At 41.9% G+C, this 21,102-nt stretch overlaps 2 protein-coding genes and 1 long non-coding RNA gene across 3 annotated transcripts; all 3 read left to right on the forward strand.

Moving 5' to 3' along the window:
* Positions 1-128: 128 nt before the first annotated feature.
* On the forward strand, positions 129-6,405 carry LOC136427848 (kin of IRRE-like protein 1). Its single transcript, XM_066417040.1, has 9 exons — positions 129-429; positions 737-884; positions 1,207-1,322; positions 1,699-1,953; positions 2,149-2,460; positions 2,600-2,725; positions 2,976-3,140; positions 3,636-3,742; positions 4,958-6,405. Exons 1-9 carry the CDS (start codon positions 144-146, stop codon positions 4,997-4,999), a joined length of 1,557 nt encoding a protein of 518 aa, XP_066273137.1. The 5' UTR covers positions 129-143; the 3' UTR covers positions 5,000-6,405.
* A 5,785-nt stretch (positions 6,406-12,190) lies between these two features.
* LOC136427856 (uncharacterized) lies at positions 12,191-13,442 on the forward strand. The gene is made up of 3 exons (XR_010754527.1): positions 12,191-12,496; positions 12,766-13,071; positions 13,260-13,442. It is a non-coding gene; the product is annotated as an uncharacterized lncRNA (long non-coding RNA).
* A 746-nt stretch (positions 13,443-14,188) lies between these two features.
* LOC136428637 (kin of IRRE-like protein 2) lies at positions 14,189-16,779 on the forward strand. The gene is made up of 7 exons (XM_066418352.1): positions 14,189-14,292; positions 14,723-14,977; positions 15,172-15,489; positions 15,732-15,857; positions 16,053-16,235; positions 16,345-16,439; positions 16,660-16,779. The coding sequence occupies exons 2-7, from the start codon at positions 14,746-14,748 to the stop codon at positions 16,777-16,779; spliced, it is 1,074 nt and encodes a 357-aa protein (XP_066274449.1). The 5' UTR covers positions 14,189-14,292; positions 14,723-14,745.
* Positions 16,780-21,102: the final 4,323 nt, after the last annotated feature.

Below are 21,102 nucleotides of genomic sequence, written 5' to 3' on the forward strand. Positions count from 1 at the left end.
CTACAAAGATACCCCATACAAGCGGCTTGTAATGCAATATTTACGCATTCCTATATTGTGGTAGATTTTTAAACTTCTGTTGAGATTGTCGCCCCAAACACACATAACAAAATGGATCACTAGTTCCAGTTCCCCATCCTCCTATGATGACGGGTTTGGAGCTGCCAAGTAAAGTAGGCCAACAGGTTCAACTGAGATGTGAATCTTCAGGAGGACACCCGCTACCTGATCTGACGTGGTACAACGGTACACAGGCATTCAGTGGACAACGAGTGAGAAAGCAGGAGAGAGATGGCAAAGTAGAAGTTGAACTTACTCTTCAGCAACTGACAAAGTGGGACAACGGCATGAACCTAACCTGCAGAGCCAGGCAACCGTTCCCAGAAATCACATCTGAGCAAGAGTCCTGGGGTATTCTGAATGTTCACTGTAAGTGTATGGCAGACATTTGCTTGGTGTAAGCAAAATACCAAAAAAACGCATATGTTTACAATTCCCTTTGAGACCGTGTACCTTGTTATCTATTACAAATTTGACATTTGGTTGCTTAGTTTGTCGTTTATCTTTGTTAGTTGATGCGTGGAACGAAAGCATTATTCATAACTCGGAAATATATAACTAGCAAACCATGGACTTTCGAACAATTGAGTATTGGCAAGGATGGATATGAAGGTGAATCATGTGTGCCGATCACGTACTTGTCGACACCAATCGCACCTTTTCTTGTTCATTGCAGACCCTCCAGCTATGTCTATTCCTAGAACATCTGTACGAGTTATAGAAGGACAACCCGCAAACCTAACATGTCTGGTCGACAGCAACCCGTCTGCGATCATTAGATGGACCAAGCTTGGCCATAATAGTTTTCTCAGGGGCAACATCAGGTAAAATAACATAATCATGGAATATGTTCATTGTTACAATGATAAATTTTGCTACACAGAATTGTATCAAAACGGCCGCCAGTGAGGTATTTAGGTGATGGTTCTGTTTGATGGCACAACCGACGTTTTCCGGGAGCAATCAAAGACCAACCCATCTTACCATCTGGAATGTTATGCTACTTAACGTATATAAATGCAGGTATATGCATTAAGAGAGCGACACCTTTTGACACTTAGCTTCAAGAGTGTCATTACACAATGCTATCACCATTTGGTGGTTCAAGGTCGAGTGACATCTTAACAATTTCATTGCTTCCCACAGGGAGCAAACGTTCCACATCCCGGGTGCTTCTCGCCAAGACGCAGGGACTTACAAGTGCTCTGCAGAAAATGGTCTGCCTCCCATAAGTGTTGGGACTGTCACTTTAGAGGTTTTGTGTAAGTATACTATACCAACTCTAATGGTTCAACTGCAATTGTGTATCTAACTAATGTCCTTACGGAATAGCATCTGCATCGGTGAACCCAACCAATGTCACTGAACTGTGGAAACATTTTCTCAACAGTTTGTGTATGTTCGCTGTAACTTTTTTATTAGAAAATGGCATTTTTGTCTTCTCAAGTAGGACGGCCAATAACTTTCTTGACCTTTCAGACAGTTTCTTTCAGTTGTTATTGCAAAATGTGCAGGTGAAATATTGCCACAAGCACTGTTAGGCATATTATCATACACTGCGTTGCGAGCAAAATAGTTTCCATTAGTCTTAGTAACGCCTTAACGACACACGTTTTCTTGAAATTCGCTGCTTGACAGACCCACCACAGATTGACCCATCCATGGACGAGAGGATTTCCATTCTTCAAGGCGATGAAGAATTTTCCTTAGAGTGTGTCGTGGAAGGCAATCCTAAACCTAAAGTCATGTGGCGAAGGAAGGATACAAAGTTGTACTGGAAAAACCCACTCCGGTTCCACTTGGTGCGCTATGACATAGAAGGGACGTATCAATGCGTCGCTACAAGCGATGGGTTCACGCAGAGGACAAAGGACGTTTTCATCGATGTAGTAGGTCAGTTCGTATCATTATTACGTACACATAATTGCAAACATCGTCATACCACTACTGTTGATTAAAACGTTCCAACATTTATTAGGTTTAGCATGTTTGTTGGTGAATGCCAAGTTATTATATATATTAAATAAGTTATTGAATTGCTCATGTAGGTCATATCATTAAGTCGGGTTTTATGAATTACGTATCTAGGAAAGCCGAAGCTGGAAGGGGAAGGAGACTCATCCACGATGTCTGTCCTGACTGGTGAAACTGCACGGCTAGGTTGTACAGTCATGGCTGACCCACTGCCACACGATATCAAATGGATATGGAGAAATAATTACGGACAGGAAGAAATGCTGTCAAGTGGCTCCAGTCATATTGTTACAATACGAAGAAACCAACAGATAACATCATCTCTGACCATACCCAAGGTAGCTGTGCAACATGCCGGAAACTACGTCTGCAAGGCAACTAACATGTTTGGATCCGTCAAGCGAAATATCGATCTGCAGATATCAGGTAATATAAACAATAATTCACGAGGAAATAATCAATATTTTGTCCAGCTCTTTACAATATATGAATATCACAAACTAGGTCCAGAAAATATTGACTTTCTGGTCATAGTTTATGTCTCATTATATTTTTTCTCCAATAGACTCCTTCCCAGACATCATTGTCATAACTTCCATCACTGCTGGAGCGATCCTACTGCTGACAGTGGTAGCAGTTGTGATTCTCTTTGCGAAGAAAAAGGGCTGGATATGCAAATCCCACCAAGATGGTATGTCCAGATCAACTTCAGTGATGTTCTAGAACTTACTGGTATGCAGTTGCTTATTGTTTAACCAATATCAGAATGTAAGCTAACCGGAAGAAAAGTAAGCAGATCAAAGCTGAATAAACCTAAAAAAAGAACGCGGTTTCATACTCATGGAGGAAGTGAGTTTGACGCTAATTTTCTTTGTTACATTACTTTATTACCGCAAATCTTCGTTATATATCTTACTAATCGAAGTACCTTTGTGTCTTAGCTCCCCGCCCGATGCCTCCCGTGCCGAAGTACGTGTACAAGACCGGCACCATTGACTCCGGTGTGGAGGACCTACAGGAGCTACAGGAGATGTACGGTACTCTCAAACCTCGTCCTCCTCCAAGAGTGGAGAAGAAATGGGAGTTGGTTGGACTGTCCTATACAGGTACGGTATCTGTTGTTTTACCTTTCATCATCTGGCCCAAGTGTGACTAGATTTTACTCGCTTTGTACCTGAACTTCGATTGTTCTAAAACGTAATTTTCATGATTAAAATCATCTGTGCTTATCACATTTGTTCCCTTCACAAAAATTCAATTTCTCCTATGTTTGTATTTATAGAGATATATCAAAAATCATAACACCAACTTTTCGTGTACGCTTGGGTACTAGCTGTGCACATCGATCGACTAACCACACCAAAGTCCATGGTATTCAATTCCGAGTAATAGCTCGAGGGAAGAGTAATATCCAGCCAGAGTAGCTATGCGTCTTTGAAGCACAATCATTGCTAGTCATTGCACTTTTCGTGGTGGGTGTATTTCCCTCTTGTACAGATTGTCAATAAGCAGGCCTGATTTATGTACATAATTTGTATTCACAGCTTAACTCTGAACCAATCATACAGTGATTATCTTTTCCACACAATTTGGCAATGCAGGATTAGTCCATTCTACGTCTCTGCCGCCGTATTCTGCGGTGGACCATCGCAATCACCCTGGTGGTAAGGCTGTTCTCGACATCTCACCCAACGGTAGCATTGAGCGGGTAGGTATGCTCTTCTACTGCACACAGAAGTTAAACTTGGCATTCAGACTGACAAATTCACCCACTACCACCCATTTCTAAACCTGTCTCCTTTTGAATAGAGCCTGAAGAAGATGATGACTTAGGCGGGGATTTGAGAGGGAGCCAGCGCAGCAACAAAGTGCCGATGACAAATGCAGGCGCCAATTTGCCTATTTTTCACCTGAAAAATAGTTTATTCACCAGCTTACGCCGCCGGAACAAGCTGCACATAAAGACAGACGAACAGCTCTCGGAAAACCGATACCTCTTTCGTAATCATTCCTATAATGGGGCATATGAACCGGCTAGGTCAGAAACCTTAGTGTCTATTGATTTTGCTTGGGGCGGGGTGAATTTCACAGCACTTCATTTAGTACAAGTGATCATTATCGCCAGAAACACTAACAAAAAGACAGAGCCAACCGTTTAGAAGATAAAGCACATGCTTATTCCGCAATCTCCTGTCTGGGATCTCAATGTACTTTCCACCCGTGGAAGCCTATTTGATGTACATTTGTATTGCCTGTCAAAGAAACCATGCTACATACGTCAACCCGGTTGGAGGAATCAACTCAGCTTAGAGTACATTACGCCTATAATGACGCATTCCGACAACTGTATAAGGCTTTCGTTAGATGAACCCATTAAAGCTACTGAGGCAACCAAAATGTTATTTTCACAAAACAGCTCATTTAGAACATCTGAAGCTCCCGTAGCAAAGTGCTTATTATAACGTCCTAGACCTTTATCAGACGAAGGAGTACTTTCTATGTTACACTGTTGCCCTAAAGATGCAAAACACAGTACATTTAGTAGTTTGTCGGACAACAATGGTTTTCTTTAACCACCTCCCCCTCTCCGCGTAAAATTAGAAGTTGTTCTAAAGAGGGCCCCCTTAAGCTATTCCCATTAAACTCGTCATGGAGGAAAATTGACTGAGCCTCTGAGCCAGCCATTGCTTTCATACTGCACAAACTGCTCGTTGAAGCAGCAACGAGAAATAGAGATAAACTGGGAGATAAAAATGGGTAAAACCAGCCTTGTCTGAGAGCAATCAAAGCTCAACCCATCTTACCATCTGGAATCCCATGTCAGCCGTGTTAAATCCGCCTTCAGGCACATAGTTTGCAATAAACGCGTCGCTATAGACTTATTGGCTTCAAAGGACTAACGGTGTTCAATTTGATTTTGCAGGTTGCCCCCTTGGGTTCCCCGGTATCCAATGACATGGGTTGATGGACAGCCTTCTCGGACGTTACAGCTGTGGCTGTCTGGAATCCAATGACAACGGTTGAGTGACATCGTTCATGAATGTCGCAGCTGTGGCAGAAGGACGGCGCTGTATATTGACCTGTTGACCTCCATAATCTTACTTCGATTTTTTGTGAGTTAGGTCCAGCAAACGGAGCATGGCACTGCAATAAGGTTGTACTGTGAGAAACTTTCCCAGACATGAATTTCAGTATTGCTTCAATCGCCATCTAAGAGAAAGTCTTGGGGAATGAATAACACATGTAGACAATAAATAACACAAGTCATGTAGGTCTATATACTCACACAAGAGTTCATATTGTTGCCGAGGTCGTCATTTCCATTGACCATATGCGCTTTGTGATTTACGGTCTTCTTGTTGTAGCACAGGTCAATTGAAAACGTTCGATACTAATATCTCTGGTATTTCATCATTATAAAAGCACACGGTCTGTAAGACATGCGTCAAATCTTGGTTACAACGGTGTAGATTACGTTGAATAATCCGTACGAAGCAATCTTTAGTGCATGCATATATTGACAATGTAGGAACAACAAAATATGCATGTAATTGTGGAATTTGTGAGCTATATAATATCGGACGAGTGAAGCCTGGCATGAACGTTTGTGTGACTGCATCTTTAATCCTTTGGTGCATATAAGGATATACATTGTGTATATATATGCCTTGGGCCAGACAAATGAGATCATGTTATCGATATAAGGATTGTGGCTGATCTAGGCATAGAAGCACATGAAACAAGTTTTAGCAAGTAGATTCTGGGTTAAGACCTTACTAAAAGTTCATGGGCTGTTACCGTCAAATGTAAATACCCAGGAGCTCATTTTCTAGTCAAGTGATCAGTACAGCGTGCATGCAATAGATGTGGCATAATCAATAAAGCGTTGCGATAAAGTGTCATTGTCACTAGTGTGTAAAATGAACGGCACGGGTAATGTTGTGTCGTGTTGTTCTCCAGTCAATGATTCTGTAGTCACGGTGAGAAGCACCAGAACTTGCATGGTTCTGTTCATCCAATAGTCGTTCGGTGTTCTGAATAAGCATTCTTGTCACATGTAGCAGTGGTAGACGGCACAGATAATGGATTGTGGAAGAAGGCAAAACGATGACAAAGTGATTATACACAGCTCGGGTAAATGACGCAACTTTCCTGTGGTACTTGATAGTCCGTAATGAAGTAGAATGGATCGATCGTTGCGTACGTATACGTGCCATGATACTGACTGTAACGCATATGTGGGTGTGAGACAGTGAGAGACAAAAGAACGCAAGTCAGCTTTGGTGCCATTGTGCTTTTTGAGATTCATGTTACAGCTTACGTTGACAATAACAGTGTGGTAAAATCACTGAAATAAACTGTATCTATCTGTTTTCTTTCTCCGTGCTTTATATGGACAGATTGCCTGACTTAATGTTATTGTTCTCAATCCATAGCTATTTTACAACAACAATGAGCACGATTATCCACTTAGAGCTATGCACCGTTCAACCAATTACAGCATCAAAAGACTGTGCAGAAGTCGGTATATTCACGGGTGTCGCGCCTAGTTCAACACGTTTTGAAGTAAACTAGTCCTTTAAACAAGGTACTTAAACAAGCGATATTTGAATATAAGTACCTCCTGAGGTTGCCCTCAACTTCGGCATTCGTTGACATTCATAATGTATATACCAGTGGCATATCCTGGATATGGTGGATTGGGCGTATCTAAGTGTTGGAGGCAGATATATGACCACTTATGACATACTATTTTCTGCCTGCATACTCTTCTCTGAACTCTTCGTATGAAATATTGTGGACCTTCTTTCTTAAACTTTAATGCTCGTTTTAGATGTATATTTCATAGACATGGTCATTGACTCGTTTTGTTGCACACGACTAACAAAAATTATATTCCAGGCAACTGATACGGTATTTGAATATTTCCTTTCAATCTGAAAACCTAAGATCCCTGTCAAATGCGAAGTCATTTGATGCCTAATGGTGGACGTTTGTCAATGTCACAAGAAGCAGAAATACACGACTGGAATGAGAACAAGACATGATTTTCGTTTTTCTCAAAATGTCGAACCAGCTACACGGATAGGCATAATATTATTAAAAACTGGGCGGTGAACAGATTTACGGCATTCTTCAGCATATCCTTTAATTTATAGATAGTTGTGCTGCTGGCTTTCAAATAAGACTAATGTTTGCCTTACTTTTCATTTATATATTCATAGCTTATACGTTGCAATTGTGGCATCTGCAGCATAAAATACTGCTTAGGCTACGCAAGTAGATAGAGGCTATTACAAGGGTTGTCATTAATTCTGTTGTGTTGTATTTCATCGGGTGCTATAGCCGTCAAGCTGTCTTAACACCTTACTGGTAAGTCCATAGCCTAGCATACATCAGTATTGATATCAACAATCAAGTGAATTTTCGTATATATGCATACATACAAGGCCTGAATCTTATGTTAAAGCAAAAGTTCTTGAGATTGGCCTCTACAGATACATCTTTGCGAAGAAGCCTTTTACCCCTAACGTAATACTTACACGGCACTGATGTCTTGCGATAAGAGCTACGGAACCTAATTTGCAAACTAATTTCCGACGAATGTTGAAACCGATATGCGTAACTATACTTTTGTTTAACCATTTCATAAAGAGCTTCGATTACAATGTGTTGAGATGCCTTCTAGTGAAAAGACATAATCACTTCGTTTAAGTTAAGTTTTCTTTTTACATACGTTATTACTTTGAATTATGGCGATTCATTTGTACCAAACACCTTCTCTACCGTTAGGTGGTTGCCTGTCGGGGGAAACAGATCGAGAAAGCTCGGGGGATTATATTACACATTTACGCAGAGGAAACCCACTGGCGGAATGCAAAATGAAACCATCGGGAAAGTATCTGCATGCTGGTTTGCTAGAGGGTGCTTGCTGTCAGCAGTTTGGTATCAACGGGGTCTGGTAAGGAGATAGAGTCATGATCCCCTGTAAGAAGCCTTTTGTCAGCGCAGATGTCGCCGTTGCCTGCAGGATACATACCTTATCAACCCCTACAACGACTACGGGGTTGCAAAGGTGGATGACGCTACTTTGCCCTGGGGAAACATGACATGTAGCACAATCCATCTTTCATCATTTCGCACAAATTTGCAGCCCGACCTCCGACATGGATTTATCAACTCGAGTGAACATGTCTGACCCCCATCAATCATGTTCCACAGCTCCTAGCATATAATTGAATATCAAGTACAATTTTGCCTGCATCTTTCATTGTCATTTGATGCAGCGCTAATGGGGATGACTTTGTGGCTGATGTGGCTTCTATAAAAAGACAACACTTACTTGTACAACACACAATTTGCACCTATGTTTTGTATAGACACGAGAACTACACATATGAACTTTAATGTGCTATCGACCCAAACATAACAGTCGTGATGTGTGTACGAATCGCCCTGAAGAGATACTATTGGCAGATGCCTGGAAACACGACGCTCAGACACGCCGTCTCCCGCGCTGCCTCCCGGCACCTGGCGCTGTGACGTTCACGTACGGCACAGGGATGGCGACAGAGACGAGGCCTCTTCGATTTTCCTGCCTTTTCCTAGCTTTGGCGGCGTCTTTATCAGGTATTTCTTATCAAATTTACCATTAATTCTCCGTCTTTACGTTTTGAAGAAATTTTTTTCTTCTTTAATGCTTCACAACCTTGTGTAGATGAGAACCAAACGTATGTGCGGATGCTATGTGTTGCCTAGTCGTTAAAACGTGCAGGTCCCAAGATTGCACGGTATAGTGCACTGTCCCTTAATGCTGTCGATGTCAAAGAAATATTTCCACCACATATGGGTGTAATAGTCTATACATCTGGCCTGAATGACCCCGTTTTCCATGGCTGTGAACAAGAGAACCTGCCAAGTGATTATCTATTGACCGATGGTGTCCTGTGATCATGAGCTGCTAACCTAGATTTATGTGTTTATGTCATTATACCGGGTTAGCTGTCGGTAAATGATCCGTAACCGTTCGCTGCGTTTGCTGTCAAGACTCCTGAAAACCCATCTTTCAGTCCATAAGACTTGTCTTGCATACAGTCTCGTCAATGCAATCCCGGTTTGACCCCTGTCCTAACCCCGATGACATTAGTTGAGAGCTTTGATTTGGCCCCGACCTAGCCTATCAATTTTGCAAACATTGTGAAGCATGGCAGGTGATCATGGTTCGCCTGTGCAAAATTGAATGCCTTGGCAGGACCCTTTCATTTCCTGAAGTGATCTTGTCCTTCCTAATGAATATTGTTGCCGCTTCCCTTCTCATATTACTTCGTGTTGTTGCTGGATTTAGATGATTAAAAGAACCTTAAACATGACCACAAGTTACAACTTGGTATGAATAGATCTAGATACATAGAAATTTCTCTTGGATTGCAGTTCTCATGTTGCCGTCGTTACTGAGACGGAAATTATGTATGCTTGTCACGTAGTTGTGCGTAATACTCCTTACTTTATGGCTTTGATCATTAACAATATAATGCGATATGCTACTAATTTTTGCACAAACCTGAGAGTGACTCAACAAAACCCTCCCATGCTACAATTTGTTGGAAAGTTCCTCCCGGCAGTATGTAAATGCCCAATTTACGCCTGGAAGTATTTGATGGCTAGGTGTGTAGTGATGCATAAGAATTTGATTCGCATGACAGAAGGCGAAAACTGCTCTCGTTACATTAGTGACCACCATCCATAAATGTCAGCCACTAATCTCCATACATATGCCAGATATCAGTTGGCTCTGTACGCCTTGTTGCTCTTTTGAATGTCCTCTGAGTGGTGAGTTTTTTTCCAACTGGCCTCCTACATTCTTTCCATGAAATGCATCAAACGAGCCGGAACTAGACGTCTACCGCGGTCGTGTGAATGCCGTGCAGTTAAACGTCTCTGCGTATTGCAAGTAGGAATATGGGCTTCGTTTTAAACAGTTAGAAAAGAAACGAAGACAAATAACGCAATTACTTATCGCTTTCCAACTCTCATTACCGTAGCTTATTATTATTAGAAGACGAAGTACATTTTATTGTTGACTGTCCTTTGTATGATAGCGATAGAATAATTATTTTCAGTTATGTGTTAAGTAAATTCCCTCACTTTAGATACCTGAATAGTAGAGAGAAATTTATATTTCTTGCAGCCTTTGATAGACCAACTCTTACCAATCACACAGCCTCCTACATTTATACAATTACCAAGAAGCGAGAGGAAGTCGAAGATACTAGAGTATGCTAGATGTTTATGTACAGTAATACTCGTGAATATGTATGTATTTGTTAACATGTGACCTGTGCTTAGCCCAGTGGGGCAAACATGTACAATAAAGGTCTTCATTCATTCATTCATTATTCCGCCGCACTTTGATTATATTAAATATAGTTAACCTCTCCTTATTATTGCCCCTAATAACAATTAGAATACAAACCGATCCTCTATGATATTTCTGATACGAAACATTTCATTTTTCTTAATTTTCATGTAAAAACGCTCGTAGATGTCTCTTTTTCTTTGTTCATGTTATATAACTACCAAATGAGGTATAACTTCTTCAGGCTGGTTCCATAATAATTATCATTCCAAAGGGAAAATAACTACGCAATGTCACATTGATATTTTGTATATTTGCAATCTCTGCACGTTCGCTTTTGCTTGCCAATTATTAAAAGTACCTGATATTTTAGCAGCCAACTTATCAAACTTTATGTCTGATATGAATGTTTAAGCTCCCACATGTAGATAAAGTAAATCTAGACCAAAATTCGCCAGTACAAGAGAAAAATGCCTAATCGCCAACACTCCTCAAACATGTACTCCCTGTACCGTCACACACCATGCCTGTCACGTTCTATGCTTTCCCAGGCACAGAACGTGACACAGCCCGACCGTCACAGACTGTGCCCGGAAGTGCTGTCAATCACTGTGACTGACGGGGCAGTGATGCCCGCGTTTCCATATAAGGCAGCGTGTTTTTGTTTACCGCAGTAGCCCCCCACCCCCCCGTCATCTTTGTTTTTTTGGGCGCTGAGGTAAGGAGGAACAGCGTAATTCTCGCTCTCTAGAATAATTGAATAACTTAGACCTAGAATCGAAGTGGCACAAAAAGACAGTGTCTATAACAGATGCTAAAAAACAAAAACAATTTGAACGACTAAATATATTCTATCCAGGGAAACCAGATCTAGACTAGGATCGGGCCACTTGCCGATTACTTCGACGTCCCGAGGCAGTCAGCTCGCCCGATCTAAATCAATGCTACGGGAAGTTGTAGCCCCGGGCACTCTCCAGGCACGGTTCGTGACAGTGCCGGAGTGTCACAAGCTGTGCTTTTGCCCCAGGCACGGTTTGTGACACTCAGGTACTGTCACAATCCGTGCCTGGGCAGAGTTTGTGACAGTGACCGAGTGTCACAAACCGTGCCTGGGGCAAAAGCACGGTTTGTGACACTCCGGCACTGTCACGAACCGTGCCTCAGGACACAGTCGTGAATGGCAGGGTTCCGGACGGATTTCTGTTGTAGAAATTCGTGATGAGACGTCCGTCTGTTTGTGCCACATCAACTCTAAGTCCAAATCATTTAAGACAAGCGCGAAATGTATTTCAATGAGCGAGAATTACGCTGATTCTTTGTCATCCCAGCGCCCCGAAAAAAAACAAAGATGGCGGGCTGCAGGGAAAAAAACGCGTCGGACAGACTCCTCCCCCTCAAAACACTAAGCTCCGCCCAAAAGCACAGTATGGGATAAGACCCCCTGTGTGTCACGAACTGTGCTCGGTTGGGCACCATTCGTGACGGTGTCCGAGTGTCACAAACCGTGCTTTTGTCCCAGGCACGGTTTGTGACACGCGGGCACTGTCACAAACCGTGCCTAGGCACCAAACGTGATAAAGCACCAAACGTGACGCAACACTCCCACCGTGATATCTTTATTGCGACAACATGTCACACTTCATCCTCGCCAGTGTTATCGCGTTACTGGGTGTCACCGCAATAACACTCAGTATTACGGGCCATTCAATCAAGGACGAATAGCTTAAGGGGAGTGGCTGACAGGGACTGATAAAACTTAGACCAAACTCAATGTCTTTTCTATTCCTTTCCTTGCAGTGGGTGCCGTGAAGTACAGCATTCCACCACAATCGACATCAACTCTCCGTGGACGGACCGTTATTTTGAAATGTGCTTTTAGTGGCCTCGGTGCTAGCGACGTTATCAACTGGGCAGGACCACCAAACTTTCGCGTAATCGCAAGTAATCGGCAAGTTGACCCTAAGTACCCACGATTTGAAATCATTGGCGATGCGTCTAAGCACGAATTCCATTTGAAGATACGACGTGCAACACGTGAAGACGAGGGAGTCTATCGCTGCAGTACATTGGGCCTTGAGCCGGTGGACGCAAAACTCACTGTTGTTGGTAAGATATTGTGATTGACTATATACTAAGGGTAAAACACTGCTGAATGTATAGATATATCTGATTATATGATGCTAATTATAACGTTAAAGTTTTGCAATCGCATTTTTTTTTGTTACATATAATGGATTTTTTGTTGCTTGTAACGCATTTCGGTAAACTGTTATCTTTCAAAACAGTTTATGCGAGAGTCCTTGGAAAATATCACTACACGATGATGCTAAATGCCACGATAACCCTCTTTGAATGAATATGTGCATCTTTTGCAGTTCCGGCTGCCGGCCCGCCAATTATAACAGGCGGAGACAGTCCCATCATGGCCGGAAGACAACTGCACCTATCCTGCAGCTCCAGAGGAGGCCATCCTCCACCTCGGCTGACCTGGTATAATAACACGGGCCACATAGAGGCAGCACAAGAAGGCGATGATGGGACTGGCGGCGAACTAACGACCCAGAGTATCTCCGCGCGGATCACGAAATGGGACAACGGCGTCAACTTGACATGTGTGGCAGATCAAGGCTTTCCAACACTCACGCCAGCACTGGCAGCTTCAATGACCTTAGCAGTACATTGTGAGTACACTCAGGACCTTTGTCATACGTGTAACCGTATATTATCAATACATATGTAGATTTCGGATAATATTCCAAAAAATCATACAAATCATTGACAAATCATATCCTTAAGAAAAGTAAATAGAGCAAGGTAAGCTGAATAATTTGATGCCATCTTAAGAACTATAAACGTGATACATTTTTAGATCCGGCCGAAGTCGTGGTCCCGCGACCATCCTTGCACGTGTTGGAGGCCAGCCCTGCAAATTTGACATGCCTCGCAGAGGGCAACCCGGAAGCCACAATCACCTGGAGGAAAATGGTCGCTTCATCACAGAACCAGGGGTCCATGAGGTATTTCATTCACAGTTAGATACAGTTTAATACGATGGCATGACATGTTAGATCCCTATTTCTCATTATACAGTGATGTATTGCAATCACGTTCATAAACTTAAATGCGGTAGTACATCATGTTAGACTTATCGAAACTGTTTAAATAGGATGCAGTGGCAGCTTGCGATAAGAAGAAAACTATATATAAAATGCTATTATGTGTGTCAAAAGACACAACTAAGTATTCTCCAATAAGGGGATGGGGCAAATGCAGTTATAATCATGTAATGCCTGTTTCGCGGTGACAGAAAAGTCAGCTTCGTCCCTTTAACTTTGGGTATTACTTGTGTCATTTATACATATAATATGACATCTACATGGGGACCTAAGTCCTGCTTAATGACTACCGATATAACGCATCAGTACTAATAACATCTTAACCTTAGATGAAATATATGTTTGAAAAGCTGGGATCAGTGACTGGATTTAGTGAGCTCAAGGGTGCCCAATTAAGTCTCAAACAAATTTGCTCAGAATGTATCATTTTTCATGGGAAAAGCCATATGTTATGCAATACAGCAAATTGCTTCAAAGTATCCTGTTAATATTGGGAGCTAGACAAATGGAAGTTATAATACATTTGACATGACGTTCTTGTGAGGAATATAAACGCCATGTGAATAGTTCAGTAAAGAACTGACATGTATTCTTAGCCTGCGTATGTTAGCAATGTAGATTGTGTTCACGAGCATAAGGCAACTGCAATTATAACTTCTGTTTCTTCTAGTGGGAATTCTCTATATCTACCTAAAGTCACCCAAGACGCCGCCGGTGTGTACCAGTGTTTAGCAGACAATGGTGTCCCACCTGTTGGAGTTGGTGCTGTCAGTCTTGATGTCCTCTGTAAGTGCTATTTCAATATCGGTATCATCGATAGAATTAACATGTAATATATTGCTATCCACTCAATGGTAGCTTATTAGTGGAGCCGTATAAGATCTGCGGATGATGATTTCGTATGGTATGGAGAGAAGTCAGAGGTCACGGAAGGGGCCACACAGATCTCTAAGGCCTAAAATGTTTTGCAATTCTTGATGACTGAGACACTTGAAGGCCTAGAGTCCTGCCATCCATGTCTAATTTAAGGATTTAAAGTTTCTAATGTTCATTTTTATATTCATGTGCAAGTGGTGTAGTAGCTTGTCAATGTTGGGTAAACGCTCTTCTAAGATCTAATAGCATGTATTTTATGTTATTTGTAAAAGTTTTCCAAGACAAGATCCAAAGTATTGTGTTAATGCTTTTAACATAACGTCTACTAAATGTACTCTAGATCCACCCAGGATAGATCCTGCCATGGAACAAAAGGTCACTGTACTCTACGGCCAGGACGATTTCTCACTGGAATGTCTGGCCTACGGCAACCCAAAGCCTCGGATCCGCTGGCGGCGGAAGGATACAACCCTCTACTGGGAAAATCCACTCCGGTTCCATCGGGTTCGTTACGACGTGGAGGGGACGTATCAATGCGTGGCAACCAGCGACGGCTTCCCACAGGCAATAAGGGATGCAGATGTTGACGTCGTAGGTAGGATAGCTATTAATTTCCTGCTGATCCTGAGATTACGCAAATCGATATTGCTAAGCTCTTTGTTCCCATGCTGTACCGTGTATTACGTCAATGTACTGAATTATTCAATGTTCTTTGTTACAAGACTAACGTGGAGAGAAAATTGATGACTAGATATATCTCACATCAAGCAACAACTTTTATCTATTCAGGGCGACCCATCATGGTTGGAAAGCGGGCGGGAAGCATGATGTCCGTCATTTCTGGGGGAATAGCGAGGCTTTCGTGTGACGTCATCGCGGATCCTCTCGGGGATAAGATTGTGTGGATATGGCGTGGCACCGAGGGTCAAGAAAAAGAACTTCGGTCTGGACACAACGGCATGACCATTGTAGAGACAAAGGGGGGGCAGAGCAAGTCGTCCGCATTAACGATATCCATGGTCTCCAAGACGCACGAAGGAACATACACTTGCAAGGCGTCCAACATGTTCTCAACAGTACAGCGCGACATCAAACTTGAAGTTAAAGGTACCGCAATGACTTAAGATGTCTTAAGGATATGAGAAAAAGTTAAAGATAATTGATATTAGAAGGGAATCTTGGTTTGATTATTTATCAATGCCCTACTGTGAAAGAGATGGTATGTTTTGCCTAGCCTTCCTGCTGGCTAAGCATTTTTTTCCTGAATTTGTTATGACATCTTGTTAGGTTTTCTGAAATGTCATAGAAACACATTATTGTCTAATCGCATAATAATGTCTAATTTTCAGAGACGAGTAAGACCCTGTTTATCACCATCGTCGTTGCTGTTTCGGTGACTATTCTGGCTGTCATTGCCGTGAGTTGTTTATTAATCACCAAACGACGAGGGCAGAGACACAGCAAGAAACGTCCAGGTAAACCCCTCAAGACACATCGCCATATCCCCATTTAACCTTACACATAGTAACTATATACACATAAACAAAACTATGAATTTGTGAAATGTGAAATCACTGTTGCAATATTATTATTGTGCATGAGGAAAGAAATCAAGAAGCTGCCTTGAAGTCCCTGCTTACAATCAAATGTAATCTTCATGTGTTTTGTAGCGTTAAGATTAAAGGAAGCATCTCGCCCGATGCCACCCGTACCGAAGTACGCCAAGCAGACCGGCACCATTGACTCCGGTGTGGAGGACCTGGAGCTACAGGAGATGGACGGTACGCTCAAACCACGGCCTCCTCGTAGAGTCGACAAGAACGACTGGACATCAGTGGGCCTCACCTACTCTGGTATGTTAAGTGTGGTTCTTAATACGGCAAAATAGACCATTGAACATGATTTAAGTGTTTCGTTTTGAAAGTAGCTTGATATCTTTTTTTTTTCTTTTTGATCCTACAGGTCTGGTCCATGGCCATGCAACTTCTCTCCCACCATACGCGACCATAGAGCGCCATCAACCCGATGGAGACGACGGTATCGGATTTGAAGAAGAGGTAAACGAATACCATTCAGGCAAATAACTACCAGTTATTGGAACGTAGCATGCTCATTCATATACTTTTAAAAGTCAACTAATGCTATACTTCCACTTTTTGTTATGTTTAACGAACTCTTGCAATACTTTGTACCATGTACAATTGTCGTGCAATAAAGTTCCTCCTCTGTAATGATGAATCCAGTTAAATGTTTCTTTTTTGCTCTTTTTTCATGCAGCAGGTCCCACTTGCCCTGCCTGCCAAACCGAACCTCAGACGATTGCAGCCGACTCCACCATCTCCATCAGGCGGCTGCGGGAGTCGTGCACTAACGACAAGCGTGGACAACGTGTTGTAGGCCTCTCTGTATATTCAAAACACTGTCTTTTGACAACAGATATGATCCACATATGGAAAGCAAACTCCTATTACACAGGACAAGTACTTAGAAACTCTTCATGTAGACGTGGTTATTTGCAGGGCATCAGTCTAGTCTATTGTAATTATGATGTATATGTCACAAAGTTATTCAGGCTGCATGTATATTCAACATCCAATGCCCAGAGACGAAGACTTATGGGTACACCACAATTAGCTCAAATGCTTTCCATTCTCTGCTGGTCTGACTAAATCAGAACAATAAATCATATCTTGTTACAAATTGATCCAAAAGGGAATTCTGATTGCATAGACGCGGTGCCACTGCATACTACCGAAATTTACAACCAGAAATCGGACGGCTAATTTCTATAAACAGCATCATAGCTCGTTGGTGTGGCTAGGTTGGCTATTGTATGTAGAGGATTATGTCAAAGTGCTGCGCACTAACATTAAAGCGTGAACATAAAACCAACGTACTGAACCTTAAGGTAGAATCAACCCGATCTCTCCCGGAAACAGAGGTGGCGGTGCAGCTTGCCAGTAAAGTCTGGCAAATAAAACCTACCATTTTGTGAAGTTTTGCGATATGGAGTAAAATCATATCAACGTTATGAATCCCAACTGCCTCCTCTGTCTAATTTAATATTGGTTTCATGCCCCTCCTTGCATGTCCGTCCTCCTATTAAGTAATGGAATTTGACGTCGTTGAGTATAAATATAGTGCAATATTTAATCTATGTGTCCGCGCAATAGATAATTCCTTCCAGGATTTACAATAATAAAAGAGTCAGTCCTGTGCAATAGTAAAGCACGCTGATGCTTTAATACGCACAGCCTATGCGTCCCTGAATGACAACCTTGATAGGGGCCGCTAACAAAACATAATTTTATCCTTCGTTGGGTTCTGCAGCAACGAGGTTTTACAACAGGAAAGTTATGGTAATTGAAATAGAATATGTTATTTCCGTATGTCCCCTCATAGTCGTAACTGAATTGTTTAAATGGCCTTTGTTACCAAACCAAATACCATTTAATACTCATTCATGACGTCTTTCTCAATGCATTCGATTTTCAAGATATAACAGTGGCATCGTAAACTGTTGAAGTAGTTATATACTCCGGCCGTCGACCTAGGAGGCCACTTTCCAGTAATTTAGTGACTATGGTTACATAGCTAAGGAGGCGAGTATAATTAAAATATCTATTGTTAAAGTGGGCGAGACCCAGAAACGGCTCAGTGCTATATATCTGCAGGTGATTATGAGAATATTCTAAGTGAACAGATATCGATCGAATCCTTTCTTAACACTAGGCGCAGTATTGTCTACATGAACAATGTCTTCTACACTTGTTCAAGGTCAACATTTATGTTTTCCTTTGAGTGCTATTTGCAACATGCTGTTATAATGTTGGTGTCACCAGTGTACTTTGACAGTTACTGTGTGTTACTGTATTTGTCCTTGGAGCCCAGTCAGTCGCAGTCAATAACATAGTTTCTACGATCAGCTTAAAATAGGTATTTGTAATGTAATTACAAAATGTCACCAAAGACCAGTTCAGTTGCAAATAGAAGTCATTATGTCACCTATTGCAAAGGGCAAAGGTGTATGTAGTTAGATGCTATGATGCTACACGACATAAGTCTTTGCTTAAATCATGAACAAGTCGCTTGGTTGTGTATAATGTATTGACTTGTGACCTTCACGCTCCTACTATGAGTCTCCGGTGCTATTAATGATGTACTGTTGAGCAATTCACAAGTTAATTAATATTCCCAGGAAACACTCGTATGCACATACATTTCCCAGAGCAACATTAATTTACTTCCATAAACAAAAATGCCACAAGTATGATATTCGTGGTATAAATGGCAAGCAGTGCTGAGCTACCGTATCACAAATAAACATTAATTGTAGATTTCAGTAATTGCATGCCGTTAACATATCCATGCCGTTGAATGGTGCAATAAATGTATGTAATTGTTGCTGGTATTATAATAAGGCTTACCAAAATAAAACGTGATCATCACTAATTAGTTTGCCTTTTATTTTGACTAATTCTAGTCTAAGCATATTTTAAACTTATACTTGAGATGAGTGTGAGTTAGGTAGTCCCGTGTTATTACAGCTTAAGACATTTTTGGGCGGCTTTTACAGAGCTGGAAGAAACAATGGTTTACGTCCCTAGCCCTGGCCTGTTATACCTCCATTCCAGTAGGACGGCAACCACGCTGCGACCGCGTTTCGACCTGACCGGGCACTCAGCTCAACGAATATCATGGATAAAAGCGAATCTTTTTACGCTGTGTGTAATGTTGCCTTTTGAGTCATACTTTCACATTTTGCATGATATTCCAATTATGTAATCAAGGGTAACACAATTTTGGTCGCAGCAAAAGCGCAGCGCGATCGCCGACTAGTGGGACGGGCCTTACCTGCCGCGCAGTGACGTACAGGCGATGATAACAGAAGGAAGCCAGAGAATGGACCTTTCAAACCAACAATCGATCACCCTCCAGTACGCTAACATCACAGGCTTATCTCGTAGATGCCCCCTCTTATCGGGATTTGTATTCCTCTGCTCTCTTCTGCCCAGGAATATGGGCTCCACTGACTGCTATCACAGCGGTTAATATATATGACGTATTGGGTCCAACCGCATATACCGCAGACAATCGGTATAACGATAGCATCTATGATAACGATGACTCGCTAGGACTCACCATCCATGACGATGCTTCCGAACGTATCTGATCTTGCGTGGCTTTTATAATGGAGATACTTTAAATCATTACCCATCTATTGATTGCATATTCCCTCAGAAGCACAATGTCAAATAGCGGTGCCCTGTATTAATGACGAGCAACTCTGAGGCATTGACACCAACCCCGAAGAAATTTTAAGTCACTTAATAAGCAGGAGTAAATCGTTGTCATCATTGGTGCGGAACTTACAGTGTACTTTTATGTTTGATTAATATAAGTTCAAAGCACACAAAAAACAAGTGTCTGCTTCGCAAATAATTCAATTAATTGAAACTGTTATCACTTGTGACCTTTAACATTAAGCAAACTGGAAGTTGAAAGTGGCCTTTTATATTTTAGTTACAACACAAACATTCTGCAAAATGCATTCTGCCTTTTATATGTATATATTCTACACACGGAATTGTAATATTTTAATAGCTTAAAGTCCTCCAGAAAGAATTATTTGAAAATCGCTTTCCTAGGATCAAGCCTGGGGATTTGGTCCCAACGATGCTGCATCACAGGGCTGAAGTCGATAAATTTCACAGCCGCCATCCATAAATGTCACTTAAAGCAACGAGGACAATTTCATGACATATCCCAAAGGAAATGTCTAGTGACACCGCTAATTAGAGGAAAGTACATGAAGTATGTATTTCCTTTAGACCCCCATTCCACTAGGACGGCGCTCTCGCCGCGCTCTCACGGCGACGTCAATTTGGCCAGATCGCCGTGAGAGCGCCGTGAGAGCGCCGAGAGCGCGGCGAGAGCGCATTGGGAGCGCGGTGAGAGCGCCATGCGCGCCATGCGCGCCGTCACCTCGGCGATGGTTTTGAACATGTTCAAAACAGTCGCCGTGAGCGCGCCGAGGATGGCGATGGGATCAAAGGACCGCAGCGAGGGATCAAAGGGCCGCAGCGCTCAAGGATCGCAGCGAGCACTCTACGAGGATTGAATGATTGAATGGTCTTAACTGTAGTTCAAACAAATTTCATTCTTGAAGCGGTGTATCTTGAATTTCTGGGGATTTTGTGGTCAAATCAAAATTTTCCTAGTGGTATTACAAATTGACGAATAACTACAAGTACTTGCTTCCATTCAAATTAAATTCCCTCCAAGTTTTATTGTCTGTGGTTCAAAAAGTGTTTCACAATTCTGTGATTTACGTTTCTATAATAACGTAGCATGATAAAAGATATTTATAGCAAACAGGTAAAATGACAGACAAAAAAACATATTTGAAAAATATATAACTTAAGACACACACTAAGCGACCGTGCAGCGATCAAAATTGAATCTGTTTTCCCGTTGATTTTATCATTCAAATATGATGCAAGAGCTAAAGGTATGACTGAGAAGACAACAAAGCACACAAAACGAAAAAAAAATTCGTTCTTTATCTCTAGAATTCGTTGAGTGATCTGTGAAATCTTTGGTCGCTCATAAAAAGTTGCTGACATTTGACATTTTGGTCGCGCTGAGGTCGCCGTAGAGATTCCACTTGAGCATGTTTTCCAGGAAATCGGCGCCTCTTACGGCGCTCTGGTCGCCGTG

This window comes from Branchiostoma lanceolatum, chromosome 1, assembly GCF_035083965.1.
Source record: "Branchiostoma lanceolatum isolate klBraLanc5 chromosome 1, klBraLanc5.hap2, whole genome shotgun sequence".
In the NCBI taxonomy this organism is placed as follows: domain Eukaryota; kingdom Metazoa; phylum Chordata; class Leptocardii; order Amphioxiformes; family Branchiostomatidae; genus Branchiostoma; species Branchiostoma lanceolatum.